The following is a 22,464-nucleotide window of genomic DNA, read 5'->3' as shown; positions in this document are numbered from 1 at the left end:
ATCCCGGAGAATTCTCTGAAGGAACTCCTGCACTGATTTATGTAAGATCTCCTGTAGGAATTTGTAAAGGAATTTCAGAAGGAATCCCTGCAAGAATTCCTAGACTAATTTCTAAAGACCTCCTGCAGGAATTCCTGAAGAAACTTGATGAAACTCCAGGAGACATTTATGAACCCTCCTGAAAGAATCTCTGAAGGGACTTCAGGAAGGATACCTGCGTGAACTCCTGTTGAAATAGCATAGGGAACTTCCGAAGGAATTCCTAATGAACACCTGCAGGCATCCCTGAATCCTCTTGGAGCTATTAGGGTTTTTTTTCTGAACGAACTCCTGGAGAGATCACCTAAGGAACTTCTGGAGCAATCCTTGAAAGAACTCCTGAAAGAATCTCTGAAAAAACGTTGTTAGGAATTGTGGAGCTTGGAATTATTGTGGACAAGCGAATGTCCCGCCTCCAGGAAGTAATTTTGTGTTCGGAAACTTGTAAAATTGAGAATGCTTGTTGTTCCGTGTCAAAATTTGAGATAAATAGCAAGCCATAGTAACAGTACCGTCAAACGGGGTGACTTGCAACACTTTTCAGCTTCAACTAACAAAAAATGTTGATTGAACTTAATTTTAAAATTCAAACTATTTGTAATAGTTTTAATAGCCGGCCCCTCTATAAAATAAAGTGAACAAGTTATAGATTGATTTATTTTTTCATCTTGAAAAAGCCAAATAAGGTCGTTTTTGATACAAGACGTCGTGCGGGGTGACTTGCAACACCCAATGTAAATCCCTTTTCAAACACGCAGATATTAATTTTTAGTTTCAAGCATATTTGGTAAGTATTCTTGCTACAGGGTGTCCATTCAACTTCAGTTTTTCTATTCCCGGATTTTTCCCGGGTGTGAACAAATGCATATTATTATAATAGTAGGACAATGTTCTTTAACAAGGAAATGAGATATATATATATATATATGTAAATGTTAAAATTGACGTCACTTTGCCTGATTTTTTTTTTGCAAATTTTATGGCAAATGTCATATAAAATCGGTGGAAAAAAAATAACGATTGATTGATTGATTGATTTGTCTTTATTAAAGAGACTTTCAGCCCTTGGCTGGTTCGTCTCTAAAATAACGAAACTTTTCTGCTGAACAGGGATGCCAGATGATTTTTTGAAAAATATGTATCACACTTTTCAAAAATCTGTATCCTATACTAACTTTGGGAGAAAAATCTGTATTCCATACAAAAATTAAATGGCCCCTCTAGCTCAAAAAATATTAAATCTGTATAATACAGATATATCTGTATATATGGCATCCCTGCTGCTGAACTACCTGGTCTTCAAAGAAAAACATGAATCAAATATTTGCTACATTATGTGAACATCTTCATGTAAATTTTTGTTCTGCTTCCATCGTCATTTTGAATAATTGTCTTACTGAATCCAAAATCTCTTGACACCGATTTTTTTTAGAATTTTAAAGAACAAATTTGTGTTCTTCTCCAATACATGCAACATTTCTTCCTCCGTGGATTCTGCCAAAAAATCTCACAAAAACCTTCAACTTCTTTCAAAAAGCTGTGTTTTCCTTATATTGCCGTAAAATATCAGAGATTGAATAGGATACTCTTCCGGGGGTTCGAGTAATCCTTCCAGAAAGTCATATTTTTACGGTAAATATTCAAACATTTCTTCACATATTCCGTTAACGATTTTTCTGTGGATGCTGCTATTGTACTCAAGAAATCTGTTGAACATTTCTTAGAGTTTTTCATGAGTGGCTTTTATTTTGAAAATTCGCTATAATTTGCCGTGTTTTTCACTCACTCTTCAGATTTTCATTTGCATTTTGCCTAAAGCTCCTCCAAAATTCTGTACAGAAGGGATAGGTACAATTTTCCTGTGAATTCTGTCAAGCATTTATCAAGATTTTTTTCAGAATTTATAATTCTAGGAATTCCTCCAGGAACTGATACATTCCCAAGTAACAATTTCATTGCTGATTGGTTTTGTTTGATTTTTATTACAGCAATAATTAAAACTCACAGTTTTATGACTACTTTTATGTAATCCATTGATGAAATGTTTTATAGTATACTTGAAGATATCCATAAAGCAAGATTTTAAGAGTAAACAAAACTCTCCGATATGTAAACCTTCTGGCATTCATTATTACCACAATAAAACTGTTCAAACTCTCAACAGATGGCGATCCGTTCGATTAGTAACGACATCTGTTGGTGGAATAGCAGAAACTACGACACTGCTAGGTTTATTGCGGTCATCATAAAAGTAAAATTGCTTTCGATCTATTTTCGCTAATTATGGTCGTCGCCATATTGAAGAATTAGCTGACGTGAATGGAAAATAGGTAAATTTGCTCAAATAAGCAATGAATTGATAGTTTGCTCACATAAATAAACTCTCTCAGCTGAGTTTTCTTGTGATTCGAGCTAGTTTTACTAACTTAACAAATTGATTTATCTCATTCCAAGATGATAATATCCACCGTTTTCGAAGCGCATTAATTTTATGATTTTGCAATCCCAATATTCACGGTAAAATTGAAGGCGCATAAGCCTACCAACACAAAAACTACTAAAATATTACTTTAAAATAACCATGACTTCTACTTACGAATAATGTATCGTCCTGAACTTACGTGCCATCGAAGAAACATCTCTGCATCTTGAGCTGGCAAAGTTTTTGTTGAAAAAAAAAACAACAACAATCGAGAATGGGAAATTTTTCAACTAGGTTTTAAAACGGTTTTATTGCTACTCTTAATGCGGTTTGCAAAAGCTCTCCGAGAGTGGTCCACTTAGCCGCAAGATGCTCTTAAAGAGGTTATCAAGAGGTTTTGATGTATAAATCAGTTTTATTGCAAGTTTTATAAAATTGGTCATGAAGATCTCTTGCAGAGCCGAACAAAACATAAAATGTTACTTGGGTTTTGTAAACGTACAAATCTCTTTGCTGGAAGTAACTACTGCAGGTTTACCGAGTTCTCCAGGAATTCCGAGACGGCTTCCATGCACTTCTTTTCGCTAGAATTTTGCTGTCAGAATTTTCCTAGCAAGGCTCAATAAGTCCTTCAGGAAATCGTCTAGAAATCTGAAAATTTCACCTAAGAAGTATTCAGATTTCTGTTACATGAATTTAACGATATCCAACATAAACTACTAAAATACCTGAGAGGCTGCCTGTCTATAAAAATATTCAGCCAGCAACTCTGTTAATGTTGCTATCATTCTATTGAAGACTTACTTGTCACTAATCCTGTGCAGACAGACACCATACAGATTTTTCCCGGTGCCTTTTACAATTTCCCGTGTTTCTCCCGTATTTTTCCCGGTGATTTCGAATTCCCGGGTTTTCCCCGGTTTTCCCGTATTTCCCGGATGGATGGACACCCTGTTGCTACTATTGTGATATTGTTTGGGCTGTCATACTTATTTTTACATAGGAAATTTAATTGTGAATTTTTATATGGAAATATTGGGCTCAAAAACACCAAGTTACCAAGTTGTAATTTAACATAAGTTTTAATGTATTTTTCAGTTCATATGATGATCGTTCAGACTTTTGCTGGTGAATTATTAGATAAACAACAATATTTCGTTTTTCTGGACTTTGAATTGTTAAGAAAATGAGTGTTGCAAGTCACCCCGTCTAGGTACAATATTTCAAAACATATGAATATAACAAAGATATTGTAATATTTTTAAAAAGTAAAATGGAAATTCATATAGGGTGACGAAGGGTATTATCGGCAGGTTTGTTCTATTCGTCATGGGTGGTTTTTGTGGGCCAAATTGCCTGAAATTTGGGCATATAACTCAGCTTGGTTGGGAAGGATTTGAGGCCAAATAAGAGTTCAACAGGTTTCAAAAAAACCCCCATGACGAAGAGAACAAAACTGCCGAAAATACGTAAGTTCCCCTAGCTCATTATGTATAGAATCCGCATATAGAATATTATTTTTGGGAAATATTGTTTTCATTCTTTTGCAGGTAACGATTCGAGGCTCACATTTTTGTTACTTTTTCAGACTAATGTTAAATTTATAAATATTTTGTTGGAACTATTTTCATAAAAGTAAAAATCGTGGCTACTACTCAGATAGTATGTGCACTTCATAGTTCAACTGAGTTTTGGTATGTAAACGTCTGATTTTTATGTTTTGTTGATAAACATAGACAGAAGACATCAAGTGTTGCAAGTCACCCCGCCGTTGCAAGTCACCCCGTTTGACGGTATCCCAAAGTTGACCATTTTGTATGAAAATCGGCGTTTAAATTATAAGGTCATTGGCTAAAAACTAACCAAACTCACCTCCTCTGGCACCATTTCGCGCAGTTTGACCTCCTGCGAGCGGGACACGCTCGCCGTCCGGTGGTAGTCGACCAGTTCGTTCAGGGAACTGAATTTCACCACCCAGAGGAAGAATTTGCCCTGTGCGTCCCGGAGCACCTTGAAGTGCTGCACCCCGTCCGAGCATTTGACCGAGAGGCTGAAATCGCCGGGACTGGACTCGCTGATCCGTATCAGGAAGGCGCCCTCGTGTTTGTTCGACAGGAGCTTTTCGGCGTCTGCCCGTGTGATGCGACCGTAGTACCAACTGAAAGGAGGAAAATGTTGAATAAAGTACAATAGGAACAGGTTAAATTTAAAGCTTTTTCGAAACTTACTCGTGATTTTTCATTTCTATGTAATTGCTTGGTATTAGCCCTTCCTTCCCGTCCAGTTCCGCCCGGTACCAATTCATGTCGTCTTCCATGTTTAAAATCTGTTGAAGAGATAACGAAAAAAAAAAAAAAACTGTTAGGATCGGTGATTCTGATTTACATCCATCAATACAAAAGCATGTTATTTCTTAACTCGTTAACGTCCAAGGTGTCTCACAGTTTGAAACGTCATATGAATTTGTTATCAACAGTCAAGTTCCAATAGAAAATGGATGTCTATGGTGTATTTCCATTGATCCGTACAACTCTAAAAGTTCGAAGGAGAAGATAACTACCCAAAAGACTGTTAGATTAGATTACGGCTACAGAAATGCCTATGTTCAAAATTTCTCCGTGTAGAATCAATGAAGAAATCTACGAAGAAAACTTTAAATGAACATTGGGAGAAATTTCTGAAAAAAGAATGGCGGCAGGAATTCCCAAAATGATTCTGGGAGGAGTTGTTACGAAAAAATAACGGAGCACTACAAATGCATATTAAAATATAACATATTGTACTGGAACACTACAAATGCGTAATAAATTAGGAAATCACATGTAGACATATACAACACAGAACATATATTTTGCCCTGTTACTGTTAATTGTTAGTGGTAACAATTTCCGATGACAGGAATGTTGCTGGTCCATCAGTCAATCCTGTAATCGTGTTTTCTCTGGCAGGTTACCTTTTGGTTCGCAACGTTGATTGCTTTCATAAGCCCAGTTTCGTGTTCAAAAGGAATCGATCAAGAAATTTCTTGACCGATTCCTGGCAGAAATTTTCTACAGTGACTGCCATTTGAATTGTCATTTCTTCGCAACTGCGTATGTACTGCGATCGAACAAAACCGGCTTCTTGAGCGATTCAGGCAAGGAATTTCCCATGCATCCCCTGTGGATGTCCCTATTAGGGAACGATTCCAACATCTGATAGTTGTTTTCTACCCAAAATGAGCTGAAAATAGGCTATCAAAAATGATATTGCTGAGATCTCCTGATGTAAAAGAGCACTATAAATGTGCATTAAACTTAGGAAAATGCTTACAAGTTAAAATAGTACATTTATCACAAAAATAATACTTATAATAGAGTTTCTACAGGAATCCCGAGAAGAGTCCTTGATGAACATTGGGAGAAATTCCTGAAAAAATGGCGGAAGGAATTCCCAAAAAAATCCTGAGAGGAGTTATTATGAAAAAAATAATGGAGCACTACAAATGCATATTAAAATAAAACATCTTGTAGAGAATCTCGAGAGGTATCCCTACTAGTAATGAAAAAAACCTGGGAGGACTGAATGAAGGAATCCAGGTAAGAACTTCTGAAGAAATTTCGGAAGGAATCCATGACACCCGGAGAAATCTGGCAGAATCCTTGGAAGTAATCCCATAAAAAATCTGGAAGTAATCCTTAGAAAACTCAAAAGCAGTTCTTTTAAATAACTCACGGTAATACCTGAAACAATCCTTGGAGAGATTTATGTAAGAAATCTAGAACCCCTGAGGAATCCATGAGGGAATCTTTAAAGGAATCCCTGGAGGAATCTTGAAAGGGATCTCTTAAAAAATCCCGGAAGTAAACCGGAGAGGAATCTTTGAAGAAATTCCAGAACTGGTCTCTGAAGAACTCCCAGGAGAAATCTCTAAAACAATTCTAGGTGGAATCCCTGAAAGCATCCCAAATGGAATAAACAAAAAAGCAATCCTTAAGGAATCCTGGGATTCAATCATATAGAAAACCCGAGAAGAAACAATGGTTGCATCACGGGAGAAATGTTTGAAGGGATCTCTGAAAGGATCCCCATAGGAATCTAAACAAAATTTAGAAAGAACGCCTGAAAGAATGCTAGAAGATATCCGTTAATGGTTCGTTCAAATATTTCGTAGCGCGAAATTTGGCAATTTTAGACCCCCTCCCTCCCCCATGTAACATCTTTTGTATGGGAAATTTGAAAATTTTGTATGAAGCGTAACACAGCGCATGACTCCCTCCGTTACGTAATATTTGAATGAAGCCTAATCGAACGATGAATGAAAAAATCTCACAAGGAATACCGGAAAAAATCCTTAAAGATTCCTGGTAGGAATCCGTGAAAAAATCCCTTGATGAATCTTAAAAGGGATTTCTTGAGGAAATTTGAAGGAATCTCAAGAGGAAATCCTGAAGGTATCGTTGAAGCAATCTTGGGTGAAATACCTTAAAAAATTTTGGGAGAAGACCCAGGAATAACCCCACGAAGCATCTCTGACAGAAACCCAGTAGATATCAATGAAAAAATTCTTTGGGAGAAATCTCGGAAGGAATCTGAGGAGAAATAACTGAAGGAATCCCTGGAAGAATTCAAGAGGAACCTCTGAGGCAATGGGAAGCAATCAGCTGCGTTTATGCTAGAGTGTCGGTAGAGGCGCTTTTCGATAAATGCGGTAAACGTGATAACAGTGTAAAGTAACAGCGTAGGTTACGCTATGCGATCGTAGACGGCGCTCGTGTTCCACGTGTTTTATACATATACAGCGGCGCCGCCTGGCACCTATCCACTCGAAACATCATGCGCCACAGGGGTGGAAAATTCCAGCCAGAAAAAACGAAGTAAACAGCTTGAAATTTGTATGGTGGTGTAATAAAGTCTTTATTACTTCGATGAATCCAGAAGAAACGCGTAGGAATAATGATTTTGTTTCTAATTTGTAACTTTTTGTCACAGGGTACAAATCGCTGCGATGCGGAACAATGCTTTGGCCGGATTGGCGACCCAAGGCTTATGAACGAGGCTAACTGGAGACCCTGAAGAGTTATAGGGAAGGATGGCTCTTTTCGACACATGGATCTTATACACTTGAATGGTTTTGTTGAAGACGCCATTTCTATATCTCTTCATTGAGTCGAAGTATAAGCAACAGAAGTTGTTTTTTTTTAGTGCCACAAGGATTTCTTACTAATAATTACATTACCGGACTAAGTTGGCCTGATAAACATATAGGGTAAGTGTTCCAATTATGGCTATAGTACCAGTTATTCGCCGTAGTTGATTTTCACCCTTTAACAATGTAAATCAACAATAAGAATTATGTGAACAACAGATCACGTTCTCAAAAGATGGTTGCACTCATTACAACTTCACATTTTGCTCAAATTATGGTAGAAATAAGTCATTTTCCTTAAAATTTCGGCTTCCTTGCACCCTTTTTTGCCATAGTGTACCAATCATGGCTAATCCCATAAGGAATGCATGCAAATAATGCGAAAAGGAACCGAAGCTGAAAAATGTAACCATAATTGGTACAGAGTTCCTATCATTGGCACACGCTGTAATAAATACTAAATAGAAGTAGTTTTGGCTCCATTTCTATATTTTTCCTGTATAGTGTGGTATCTTTTAAACTACTGATGACATTCGTTGGTCTTCTCGTTATTTTAATACAAATAGTTTTCCTTAGGTAGTGCCATAATTGGTACAAGCACCAAGCTAGCATAGCATAGCACGAATACTTGCACAAATTATGGATGGAGTTGCAAAGATGAGTACCTATATCCATTACTATTGCAGATTTCGCTACTATCTACAATAACATAGATCCACTCATCTCAACACACCTGGCCAAGTCCTTGCAAGCATTTTTTTATAAATCTTATCATCAACTTAGAAAGCGTCCAGAACTGAAACGGCTTCCAATAGATGATAGGATGGTGGAAATAGCGAATAGTCAAAAGGTGTATGAGCATAAATATAACAATATAATATTTTCCTATTACTAATCGGGAAGGTCTCACCAAGCATCTGATCTCGAAATATTTCAAAATGAAATTGATATTTTCTTCAGCTGGTGTAGCAAAAATCTGTTGGAACTTAACGTTAAAAAATGCAATTCAATTACATTCACGAGAAAATTAAACATAACTCATAAAGAGGTAACTCTAGGTGAGAAAATTGTTGAAAGGCGTAATCTGGTAAGAGATTTAGGCGTTATTCTGGACTCGAAACTAACTTTTGTTGATCATTATAACAATATTACATATAAAGCAAGTAACATGCTCGGGTTCATCAAACGATTTAGCTTTAATTTTAATGATCCTTATACAATTAAAACACTATATGTGACATACGTAAGACCTCTTCTAGAATATTGTAGTGTTGTTTGGGCTCCATATCAGGTTGCACACATTAACCGGATAGAGTCGATCCAAAAACAGTTTTTGTTGTTTGCTTTAAGGAAACTAGGCTGGGCTCACTTACCGCTACCATCTTATGCGGCACGGAGCATGTTGATTCATTTAGATAGCTTCGAAAATCGAAGAGATTTTGCCATGATTGCTTTTATAAATGATGTTATATCAAATAGAATATGCTCCCCCACAATATTGGAAAATTTGAATTTCTCTGCTCCCACTCGTTTATTAAGGAATAGAAACTTATTTTTAATTAATTACCACAGAACAGACTATGCAAAACATGGGCCATTGAATAGAATGATGTCTTGTTACAATACACATAGTGACAGAATTGATATGACTATGAGTAGAGATATGCTTAAGAAGGCATTTTTTGAGACAAGTAGGGTTAGGTGATAGGTTTAAGCAACTATTGTAATATAGTATACATATAATTGTAAAGGTCTACAAATTGATTGACGACAATAAATAAATAAATATCCGCCTTGTCGGACGATCGCGCCCACGCCTTGCTATTATTCCATTCCTACGGTAATCGTCTGGATGAAGATCATTCAAGTGCAGACAAATCTTGAGCAGTTCAATCGATCTGCGATACCGCGTTGGACAAATCATGCTCCACAGTTTTCCGTCCGTGGTCTTCTCCTGATCGTTGACACTCAGCTTTTCAATATCCTCCGCAATGCATTCACTTCATACAGAAACGAACCAAAAACCCGCGACAACTACACATTCTTGAAGGGCAATGTTAACAAACTTCCAAAAGAAATAGTTTTTCAACTTAAAGTTTTCAAATTTTTAAAATTGGCAGAAAAAATCCGGAGCACGAAAACTCTTCACATCCATTTCCAACCTACACGGGATAGACACAATGATTGGGACAAGCAAAATTTTCACATTCTAAAAAATGTTCAACTAGCTGTAACTTTTCGAAAAGTGTATTCTCAAATTTTCACTGTAAGTAGATCAACTAGTTGTGTAGCAGTGGTCGAAATTTGGAAAATAGCGGGCTTTTCTGCACGAAGTTATAAAGGGTCTAGAAAAAGGTATAATTAGCCGATAGCTAAATTCGAGCTGTTATATTTCCGGATTCAATGAACCGAATGCAATGAAATTCTGACCATTTATGACTTATATAATGAGCTATGAAAAACTTTTGACTTAATTTAAAAATCTTAACAAGAATTAAGAAGAAGAAAATTATAACGATTAGTTTATTTTTCTGATAAAACATCAAATTATAGAAAACTTCAACATCGTTTCAAAATTCACGATGCTAACTATAGTTCATATGAATTCCCTCTAATTGACTTGAATAAAAAAATGGTTTGAACGAAAGTAACAAAATTGCTGGCAATAAATTGGAAAAGAAATGGGATACACATTAAAAATAGATCAATTTACTTAAAAATCATAAAGTAAATTAAATCGCTATAATTTTTCCTATTGTTAATAATTTTAAGTTTAGTCAAACGTTTTTCAGAGCTCATCATATAAGTCATAACTGGTCAAAATTTCATTGCATTCGGTACACTAATTCTGAAGATATAACAGCTCAAAGTTGGCTATCGGATAATTATACCTTTTTCAAGAATCTTCTTAACTTCGTGCAAAATAGTTCAATCTTTTCCAAATTTTGACCACTGATACACAACTAGTTGATCAACTCACAGTGAGAATATTTGGTGCACTTTTAAAAAAGTTACAGTATATTGAACATTTATTGGAAAGTGAAAATATTGCCTGTCCCGATCATTTTGTCTATCCCCTGTAAGATGGCCAGATAAACATATTCACAGAATAATGGTATCTTCTTGTTGAACTGAGATATCATGAAATGAAACCAATTATAGTACAACACAATATAGTGAGAATACTTCTAACTAAAGATCATTCGAATAGAAGATTCAGATCCCTATAAACAACTTCGCCGAAGACACCAACTCCAAATTTTGAACCATAGTTAAGATATCACTAAAACAAACTTACTTTACATTCGAAGTGTGACTCATAAACTGTAATCTTAGCAGCAACATTTGCGCCACCTATTGGGCCAATTATGAAGTTATTTGTTCACGATGTAAGAAACATTGATGTATTATCTAATTCGTCACATATGCACCTCGAAAGTACTATCCTATAAGTAGGATGTTAATCTGCAGGTGATAGAAGTGTCTTTAAATGACTCTGAATGTCCAAATCTCGTTAGCTAGCGAGTTACAGTTGTATACCACTTAGAAGTCGACGAACAGATCATGTATTGACGGAATTTCAGGCAGTTTCTTCATATGGTGAAGATCTAGTACGTCCGTTGCTGATCGGCGGTTGACCAAGCTGGCTTTATAACTCACGAACTCATTCGTTATTGGTGACAGATGACTGAAGATGATTTTGGTATACAAGATCGTCTAATAGCCAGTTATGTTAATTGTTACTACACAGATTAACCATCATCATCTATAGATTATTCGTGATATTTATCATCATAGTTTTGCCTGTCAGAAATTCTCTATCCCCACGCTTTTCAATTGTATAAATTCTCTGCACATCATTCCGATCCATGTTAAATTTCAAAGTCTTAGATAGTCCATGCTAAATTTCAAGACGATAGGACAGTCAGCTTTTAACAGATCGGTAATCTACCCAAATGTATGAAACAATCTATACTTTGTTAATCGAAATGTTTCAGCTTTCGGACATTATTTTTTAGTTATTTAAGAACAGTACAGCTACAATGTTAAAAAATCTTTTGCCAGTTAGAGTCCGATCATGTGTCCGGTATGCCCTCCAACATAGGGTCCGATCATGTGGAATAGCCATAGGAAACGCTTGTCACCAGTTCTGCCTGTGTTCGATTAATTCTGCATAAATGAATAGATTGGATATAAATAGAACCATCTGCTCCACACTGGCACTGGGCAGCAGAGACGCAACCGAAACAAGGTCCAAGGGAAATGGTCGGTGGTCCACCACGTTTTGCGGTAGAGAATTTTGCCATGCTGTTGTCGTCGTCGTCGTCGTCATCATCGCATCGCCGACGATGAAAGGAATGTAAACACATAAATTGAACACCGAACCGAGCAGAAATATACCCAAACGTACCAATTTAGCTCCCATGCTAGTATACTAGTAGGAAAAACATACAGATTGTGATGCTGTCGTTCGTTGTTGGCTTTGCTGGGCTGATGGTGGTGAGTCCACTGGGATGTTTATTCTATCGGCGAAATGACTGGTGCGTCGTGTCAATCTATTTTTATCTGGGTCAGGGCGATCGTTTTAGATAATAATTGAAAATCGACTGTCAATTTGCTAAAAGGGTTAATCGTTGAGATGGGTTATATTCATACGGATTCGTCCTGGTTCACATGAACATCAGAGTGAACTAATCGTAAAAGAAGACAATCCAAAGGGAATTCAAATTAACATTAGGTTCAGGACAACAAAATGGCCCTAACTGAAAATTCAATAGTCCTAACAGAATTTTAGAGAAAATAGACATTAACCTAACACAATGCTTGACGTAGAATATTTCATCTGTCATCTCAGGAAATTTGGACTAGCCAGTTCAAACTTTAAGCTGGTCACATCATCACAAGCAGCAGTATATTTGGGCCATTCCGGGAATCCTGGCAACAACATGCTGCTTTCAGTACAGACTAAACGATTTATGTTCGAATGGATATCTACTTTTCACATTGGTTTTGAGCTTATCGCTGTTTGGATTTCGACCGAACATAAACCGATAACCCAGAAAGCGAAAAATATTCACCTTTCTTGTGCTCACAATTCGCATGTATGTGCAGTTCCAAAAACATATGCCAACAACAGACACAAGGGTCATATCGAACTTGTGAATCTTTTCTCTCTTTATGTGGATTTTGTAAGATGTGTGCACATCGTTATGTTGGAATAAGCGATGTCCAGTTTGATTATTTCATAGGTTTCTGAATTCCAAAGACATTTTAAAATAAAACTTTCAATTACTTCATTGAGTTCAACTCATTTGTCCATGGGAAGAGTTATTTCTCATTATCAGGTCAATATTCAAGCCGTTCCAATTGAACCAACACGAAGCACGAATACATTTTGTCATTGCAAACAATGTTGTATGCAACTGCAAACATCTGCAAACAACTGCAAGCCTCGTTGGATAAATGTACGACTCGTGCTGTAAAAATCATCATTTTGCAACTCATTGCATAAATAACTAATTTGAAGAGAAGATCATCATAAAGCTTATGTCATTTACCCAACAGAGTGTTTCAGTCATTCTTATGTATTTTTTCATCATTATATATTTTAAATACTCAATAAATAAGTTTCTATAAATACAGTCTACCTCCGAATTTGGTCAGCTTTTTTACCCAATTTGGTAAGTATTTTCTGATCAAGAAAAAGTGCTTTTTACTCAGCATTACTATTTCAAAATCAATGTTGGTTTAGATTCCTCCAGAAAAACTAGGGTGGGGCGGGGCAAGATGGGTCGCCTAAGGATGGATCACCATAACTTTGTAAATACAAATCATATTGGTTTGTATTCGTCCGCTACTCTTTAATACACTAGTTGGCTATGCTAAAAGTCGATAAAAAGTTCATTAAATTCAAAATATGATGTTAAACAAGCAGTTTTAAAAAGTGATCGATTTTGGGCCGTGAAAAAAGGGCGGGGCAAGATGGGTCACCTTTCAAGTAATTCACATTTTCTCAACGAAAAACGTCAAAATATAAGATTTGTTCCGCATTCATATATGCTCCATATTCATACTGAGTAAACAAGAGCTACTAGTAAACATTTTATAAATTTATTTGGAATATAAAAAAAATTACGATTTGAGTGGTTCAAAGGCGACTTGAAAATCGATGTTTTCACTAAAAATTTATCATAATTTTATGTTATAATTTTGAGCGTTCATTCCGCTTGATTGAAGTCGTTTTTGAGATAGTCTTGTAATAAAAAATAAATAACTTTTGAATGCTCCAAAAATACGTTCAAAATTGAAGGTGACCCATCTTGCCCCGCGGCCGTTTATATGGAGATTATATGGAATGTATCGCATAAGAAAAATGGCTAAAAACCATTTTATTTTTTATTTCCAATGAGAGTGAATAATTTTTCAATCAATGCCCCAAACTTTTGTATATTCATGCTGGTCATCTAACAAAATTATTAACATAATCAAAACATGAGTAATGCGCCCGAAAATGGCACTGACCCATCTTGCCCCGCCCCACCCTACCTATGATTTATTCAGGAATTCCTACTGGCATTCTTCTAGTTATTTTTACCAGCATTCTTGTAGGAAAGCCTGCTGGACTTGCTCCAAGAGGTTAAGGAATTCCTCCTGGGTTGTCGCCTTACAGGTATTTTTCCGTTAATTTTTTCCAAAAAATCCAAAGATTTTCCAAGGATTCCGTCTATGATTTCTTGAAGAATTCTCGCTAAGATTACACAGTAATTCTTGGTTGCATTCTTCCAGAAACTCTTTTTGTGAATTCTCCAAGGATTTCTAAGGGATTATTCCAGAGATTTTATCAAATGATTCTTCCAGGAACTCTTCCGGTGATTCATTCGAAACATTCTGCTGGAAATTCTCCATGGATTTCTGAAGGAATTTCCCTTGAGATTCCTCCAGGAAATTCTTATTTATCCAGGAATTCCTTATAGTACCAGAAAATCGAACTTGAATTCCTTCAAGAATTATTCCTTGGAATAATCTAGATATTCCAATTTCCCAGATATGTCTTCAAGAATTTCTTCATGAATCCTCACTCCTTCAGAATTTTCTACCGGGATTCCTCCTGTTATGTTTGTTGACATACCTCTAGCAATTCCCAACGCATCTCCTTCTGGGACTTCTACAGAAATTTCTTATGTTGTTCTTTCAGGAATTCCTAAAAAAACTGTTTCTAGCAATTTCTCTTCATCTTCTTCTTTCTGGCGTTCCCATTGGAATTTGGCCAGCATCTCTTCAACTTAGTGTTCTTTGAGCACTTCAACAGTTATTGACACTAATTTACAGCATTTTTGAACTCGGTAAGCTGATGATCATTTTTAGTGTAGAATCATGCCCTGAGTTCGAAAACCGGATGGAAAAAAAATTACAGTAGAGTGGACATTTTTTCGACTTGATTGATAATTTGAAATCGATTTTTGTTCTATTTTTAAGCAAAGTCGCTCACTTCATACTTCTCATTCTCCGTAATCAATGCTCCGATTGAGCTGATTTTTTTACTGTATCTCGCCTACATATGATATGTCAAATGAACGTTGAGAACGAATTTTTAAATAGATTTTTTCTTATTGAAAAAAAAAAAACATTTTTTCATATATTTTTGGAAATTTAGCTAAAATCGTCCCTTAAACTTGCCAAAATCTTGAATTTCAACAATCTGACGCAAAACCTGCATCCAGAAGATCGAAAGGTAAAATATTCAACTTTCAATTTATGGAAAAAGTTTTAAAATTGGTTGAACAAAACACAATATATTTAAATTTTAGTAAATTCCATATTTGAAAAATTGTAAAACTCGATGAGCTGAAACTCAAAAACTTTTCTACTCAAAATTTTTTGAAACACAGTTTCGAAATCAGAGCTAAATTGTGCTTAAATAATTTTGATCGTTGACAGAAGTTCACGAATTTCGTTTTATTTTGTAAACTAGTGTAATTGGAGGGCTTTCTATGTCTGCCATTTGCGTGAATTTGTTTATTGTGTGACAATGATGCGTTATGTCGAGAAAATTGTCCCGACTGGCACGAGAATCGAACCCGCCGTATGCGGTTTGGCGATCCTAAACCATTATGGACTGGAGATCCTGCGAAGTCAAATTTTTGCCAAATTTTGTATACTCTTCTATATGGTAATGATAGTTTGGCAAGAAAGTATCACATTATATGAAATATCCACTAAACTACAAATGATTGAAAATTGACCCAATCTCACCCCTTAGAGGGGGTGAGAATGGGTCAAAGTATTCGAAGTCGCCTATCTAAGAATACAAGTTAATTTTATTGATCATATCTAGTAAACCTACTTAAAATACAATGTAACCATGACGAATAAAAACATAGGTAATTTTAAAAGATGGTTAATCCACCTAAAAGGGCTAATACAATCGAAAAAATGGAAATTTGATAAAATAAAGTTTGTTTGTTGTATTAGCATTTTAGCCACCATAGTCATACTCATTAAAAGTTTCAAACTCCATGAGAGAAAGGGGTGGGGATTTCAATGAGGGAGAGGCGCATTGAAAAATGTATTGAAAAAAACATGATATTATTCGACGTTCGTTTGTCTTCCGAAATTGTGTCATGTTACCGGTTTTATGGCCCCGGTATTTCATGGGTGCCGCTACCGTCTGGTAGTTTCACGATATTTCCCTAAAATTTAAAAAATGAGTGGAGAAGAAAAAACGCTGTCAAGTATATTTTGTGAGTTTACGATATTGCAGTACACTAAAGATTAGCTGATGATCAGATTAGCTGTCCAAACGCATGGATTTATTGTTATAAATGATTTTGGGCACTAAACGTATGAACACACTCGCTTGACACTTCTTCGACATATTTTAGAAAAAAAGCGAGCTTTTATGAAGATACGGTAAACATGGCACCACTTTAACGTCAAATAGGGACTGGATAACAAGTTGAATTTTTAGTTAAGGCGAAACTGGAAGCAATTCCTCACTTTTTGGTTTTTGATTTTTTATTAAATAACGAAGCAATATTTTCAAAATCGGTTTTCATGGACATGTAGAGTATGGATCAAGGTATCTTCTGTTTTTTTTTTGTAGTGGAAAATGTTTTTCGTTTTTGCAGAAACCATTTTTGAACAAAATTTCACGAAAAAATGGTTTCTGCAAAAAGGGAAAACATTTTCCACCTTAAAAAAAAAAAAAATCAGAAGATACCTTGATCCATACTCTACATGTGCACGAAACCCGATTTTGAAAATATTGCTTCGTTATTTAATAAAAAATCAAAAACCAAAAAAATGAGAAAATGCTTCCAGTTTCACCTTAAGGTTATGTGCACTCGATAACTTGCTTGACCCAATGTCACCCCCATTCTTAATATTTAGACATAGGGTTGAAAATATTGAATTTTTAGATAAAAAGTGCATTGACAGCCCGCTTTTTTCGTTGCCTCAACCAGGTAATACCTACAGCTAACCACTTATAAGAAAATTTATGGTTAGGTACTTGTGTGAAACATTACGAAGGAGAAATTTTTTCAGAGTGATTTACTAGTAGTTTCATCATATAAGTTTAGCCACAAATTTAACAAGAAAGCGATTATTGATGAACATCTTATTCTGCATCATGACGTGTAAAACCATCTTATGTTTGAAATAATATAAAGTTTTCAATATAAATTAGCGATAATTGATGAGCTATTTCAAATTTTATGATTTTCCGTTTTGACCCATTGTCACCCCCATCGACGGTACTTTTCAATCGTTGAAAAAAGTTATGATGGATTGACACTTTTAGGATCTTTCTCGAAAAATATAAATTTTTCACATCTCTGTTATTAAATTTTATTTTTGATATCCAAAGATTTTCTACTTCTGTTCTTTAGATATCTATAATAAGATATATTAGAGCCCACTTAGATTAAAGGAAGAACACATTTAGTATTTTTTGTGCGGTATTGAAAATTGGACTCATTTTCCTCTGTATGAATGAAAATTTTCAACGTTTCAAAGGTACCTATGTTTTGAAGAATTTACAAGCATTAATATATTGTTGATAATCGCTCGAAATTTCATTCAATTCGGTTCACTGGTCTCGGTTTACATTCGGTTTACAGCTCAAAAATTAGTTGTCTAAAAAATAGTGTTTTACAAGAATGGATATAGCTTCGTGAAAGATTAACCAATCGAGCTTAAATTTGTACCAATGTCGCACATATAATAAGTTGACAAACAGTCAAAATTTGAGAATTTTTGATGCACTCTATGAAAAGTTACATCATGTTGAACTTTTTTGTGAGAGAAAAAAAAGTTGCCTATCCCAAACATTTTGACCACCCCCTGTACAATAAACAATTGACTGTTTGCATTCTTAGCTCCGTCGAAAGATGTGTTGACTTCAATTCAAGTAAACGATGGAGCGGACCTGGTACGATGGTTAGAACACTTGACTATCACGCCGAGGACCTGGGATCGAATCCCACTCCCGACATACTCACAAAATGTGGGTTCAAAGGGGTACAGGGTATTTTGTTCAATACTGGACCCTTAACCTATAGAGGACCCCTAGCAATTATTCTCAACTTTCCTGCTCAAAGCTGCTTCTATCGGTAAACTTCCACCGGGAGACCATAGCTCATGTTCCTATACAGCAATTCCATGTGGTGGAACTAGGCTGGAAAGCGGAAAATATAAGGTGATGTTGTTCGGTTTTTGTGTGCAATAGGGTCTGGGACCATTTGGGCAGGGGCATCTATTTTGGACACTTGCTGCTAACTCAGTTAATTTTAAACCGACTGACTTGATGTTTGAGATACGATCATATACGTACAATATCTAGCCATATGCAAAAATTCAAGTCAATCGGTTCGAAAATTATAGCAGCAAGCGCCCAAAATAGTGCTCCTGCCCGAATGGTTCCAGACCCTATGTAGGAAAGATATAGAACTTGTTGCGCAACCATTGGTGAAAGCTAATTGCTTAATTAATTAGGATATCATAATGCTTTTAGGATCAGACCAAATGTCAGTTACTAAGGGGTCCACTATGGGTAAAATACCCTATATCTAACAATGACCATCTCTCAGTGTGTTTAGAGTCTTGTCCCTCAACAACATGTCAATATAAACAATTTATAACGCACGCACATTTCCCACCCGGGGTCGATGAGGATTACCCATAGGTGCGGCGATAGGAAACTAGTCGGCTCTTCCAATAGAGATAATAAACTATAGAGGAAGAATGTCGCTGGCGTCGCTGCCGAAACATCTCTTGCTGGTGGAGATAGGCCGGGCTATAAGTGTCAAAGCGAAAAAGTATGCAGTTTGATAGATAGATACCCGACATGTTTGCGAGCGAGAACAAAGGAAACAGCAGCGACATTCGTCCACTATAGTTTATTAATTCTATTGCCCTTCCATTCCTACGGCGTTCTTATGGTAGTGATTTCATGTTTACAAATTTCAAACAGCTGCTAACGAGATTATATCAGGCCACGACTCTTCCTCTTTATTCGGTCAGCCTTCGACCACATCGCTGTGCTGGGCGATTCTATTCGAGAACCATCAGCCGAATTCCCACAGTTTCTTCCTTCGGAAGGGAAGTTAAGCGAGGGTCCCGAGATAAACTAGCTTCGAGCTAAAAATTTCGTTAATAAAGATAAAAAAAAATCCAAGTAATTTTTTACAGATTAGCTTTTTAAAAAACATGCCTACTAATTAAATAACCAAAATTTGAGGCCAGAAAAGTAATATCAAGGTAAACGTTACGTTATATCGAGGTGTTACTGTATTTGGAAACAAGGATCGGTATATTCGTTCCATACATATTTACTCCTCTTTGCTGAAGCTAATCGAGACAGATGCAGCAAACGGATTGTCGCTGATCAAACATGCAACCGCTTCTCCAGTGGGAAGCGATGCGCAAGTTGCTTGACATTGGATATTCGTTGCCGTTCGTCGCAGTTTGGATCGCAAGCGAATGAATCACTGGCGTAGCCACGGGGGGGGTTTTAGGGTTAAAACCCCCCCCAGAGCCAAAATTTCTGGAACAAATTTCCAGTATAAAACGCTTAGTGATAAAAAATTTTTTCGGCTGCGCCGCTATTTTGGACGTATGGTTCAAATTCAGTGTATATTTTTACGAAATTTGAGTGTCAAACAAAAAAGGTAATATTGAACATCGAAAACCCCTCCCAGAGCAAATTTCTGGCTACGCCACTGGAATGAATGAATGGCGAATGGTGAAGAATGCTGGTGAGCGATCGAAGCGGATTTCTGCATGTAATGCATACATTTTTAGTGTATTGTTGATAAAATGCTAGATTAGCAAAGAAAATAATAAACATTTTTTTTAACAAAATTCGTATGCACAATATCACTTGTATCACTCACGAATTACATCACCGCTCGATCGCTTGCGATGCGAATGTGGACGAATGAGTAAGCAAGTGTGGCTTTGCACCATTCGCCGGAGTTTGTTATCGTCGCTGACAAGCAAACACACAAACTAAAGCGACAACCGTTCGCTCAGAGAAGAGAAGGTCATCTTCGGAGTCATAAATTGATGAATATTTCATGCTGTTGGTCGCGACACCTAGCCAGTGAAATCACACTTTTTACACGGAAAATTTCAACCGTGTTGACACGAAAGAGCAAAGTATTTCGGAGGCAGGTACACAAACTCAAAAACTGTTTCGCAAAAAGATTGTGTATAACTAGAATGCATTTCGGGGACACAGTCAAAGTTGCTTATCTCTTAAACCGTAAATAGGGTACTCGGTTCAAAAGTGATGGGAATATGTATAATATCATTATGATAATTAAGAAAAATTGGTTAAACACCATTATTATGCTTTAAAACAGCCTGCAATTGTAAAAATATCTTTGGTACGGCTACCATATTATTGCAATAGTGATCGAAACAACAATTGATATGCTATCAATGAAACAAAATTTCGAAAAATAAGAGAATTTATCATCGATATGACGTCTTCTATTCATTAATTTTGATTATACCTGAAAGTAATCAATGCACTTTGAGCCATGCAGTTGTTTTGACGTGTATGCACGATGGAAACGGAATGGGCAGAAACAAAATAAATCGAGTCGATTTCTCACGCCCAAAATTTATCACTTTTTGTGTGGTCGGTTTGTACTGAGATGCCCCTCTCTTCTCTGGTTCGCTGCTGATTGTCTTCGAATGTAGAAGAAGATGAAAAGTGGGAATCAGGAAACCTGTTTGGATATTTTATTTGAAGTCCTAAACTTTTCGTATTGGTATACTATTAAGGCTTTTTACGGCATCATCAGCATCGGCAGCCATGTTGGATATGAGCCTCAAAATTTCAAAGTGATAATTCTCTGCCACCAAAGAGAATATTCGTATGAAAAAGTATCATCCCGCAGTGATTTCGATAATACTTTTTCTGCTGCATTGCTGCAGAATTGACAGTTTTTTATCACTTCAAAAATGCGAGGCAAACAATCATTGAAAAGCAAAAAGTCAATGATTCGTTTGAAAACTTAGTGATGCAGTAAGACACCTTAAGGAAGCTTTCTGTTTCTACATACCACCATGAATCAATTTTGATCTATGTGTTTTTTTAGAACTTTAGTGAAGCTTTAACATCCAGAACGTTATTGTACCGTTAAAACGAAACTCTGAAGCTTGCATAGTGAGAATGTTTATGGTCCATCCCAGTCAACCATTCGGTTGATACATTGTGCAACTGTAACTGTTTCGGGTCAATCACGGAGTAGCAACCATAGATATGTGCAGTTAGTTTAAGCATAGCTACCCGAGCAGAAGAAAAAAAACTCAATAAAAGCATATTTTGATATGGAGATCAAAAATTGATATTGGTTTGTTTGATATAAGAAGTAAAAGTACTGGAAATAATAGCTAAAATTTATTCCTCGACCAACATCATCATAACAAATTTAGCTCTTTTGAGAGCTAACCAATGGTCCACTGCACGAATTTATGCTGGCCTGCTTTTGATCGTCAGTACTTGTCCTCTGCCCGGGTAAGCTAAGCTAACGCGCACTGAAACGGCAAAAACTAGCAATAACTGATACCTAAAGAAACAATGATCAAATCTATTGAAGAGGCTTCTTTTTATGAACTGCCCAAATAGTAATGAAAAACTAGGAGTGGGTAATGTCTGAGACATAACCGCAATGTTGACGTAGGACAAAGGCTGGAACGAGGTTCCAACTTTTATATTTCCATAATACAATGTTTGTTGTTATAATAATACAAATGGAGGACTGATATGTTAGTCAAGTTGTTGTGTGATCGCTTTCGCTGAACGCATTCATAACCCAAAACATATTTTTGCTGTATAAGAGTAAAACAAATCACTCTTAAGCTAACTTTAGCTCAAGAAGCTGTTATTCAGCTGGTTCGGTTACTTGGAAAGATGTTGACTAGTTCAAGAGTTATTTCGTTTTGAAGAGAAATGGTGAAATTACTGTTCTACGAGAGAATTTTCATCGAGCGGATAAAATTATTAGATAATTGAACAACGTTAGATAGATCTTTTCAACGAAAGTTTAACGTGAAACTCTTTCGACAATACGTTGTTTTCATCCCGGAAGAACATATTAGTAGCCACTTCACTATTGCTGAACTACCAAGCTTTCAGTCTGTCGCTTTTAATTATCCGAATAATAACTCTTGAGGAATCATTTTCGCTGATCCTGGAAAAGACCGTTTATAAAACGGAAGATTTTGGCAAAACAATTGCATGAATTCATCACGCAATGCGATTTTACCCATATTGAATGCGGCCGTTTGCTGTCGTGGATGAGATTCCTGGTGCTGCCACCACGATAGCCGAGAGTCATCGCTGAGTTTGTGTGCTGCTGCC

General features: G+C 36.3%; 1 protein-coding gene across 1 annotated transcript in view; it reads right to left on the bottom strand.

The window, feature by feature from the left end:
- LOC109432682 (growth factor receptor-bound protein 2) overlaps positions 1-22,464 on the bottom strand; it is a 56,173-nt gene that overhangs the window by 22,425 nt on the left and 11,284 nt on the right. The window contains exons 2-4 of the mRNA XM_062855348.1: positions 9,429-9,589; positions 4,690-4,819; positions 4,334-4,619 (exon numbers count right to left, since the gene is read on the bottom strand). Coding sequence (XP_062711332.1) covers positions 4,334-4,619; positions 4,690-4,819; positions 9,429-9,589 — 577 coding nt within the window. The remainder of the gene's footprint in view (positions 1-4,333; positions 4,620-4,689; positions 4,820-9,428; positions 9,590-22,464) is intronic.

This window comes from Aedes albopictus, chromosome 3 (assembly GCF_035046485.1).
Source record: "Aedes albopictus strain Foshan chromosome 3, AalbF5, whole genome shotgun sequence".
Taxonomy (NCBI): domain Eukaryota; kingdom Metazoa; phylum Arthropoda; class Insecta; order Diptera; family Culicidae; genus Aedes; species Aedes albopictus.
Note: the sequence above shows the minus strand (reverse complement) of the source record. Positions and strands in the feature narration are given on the sequence as shown.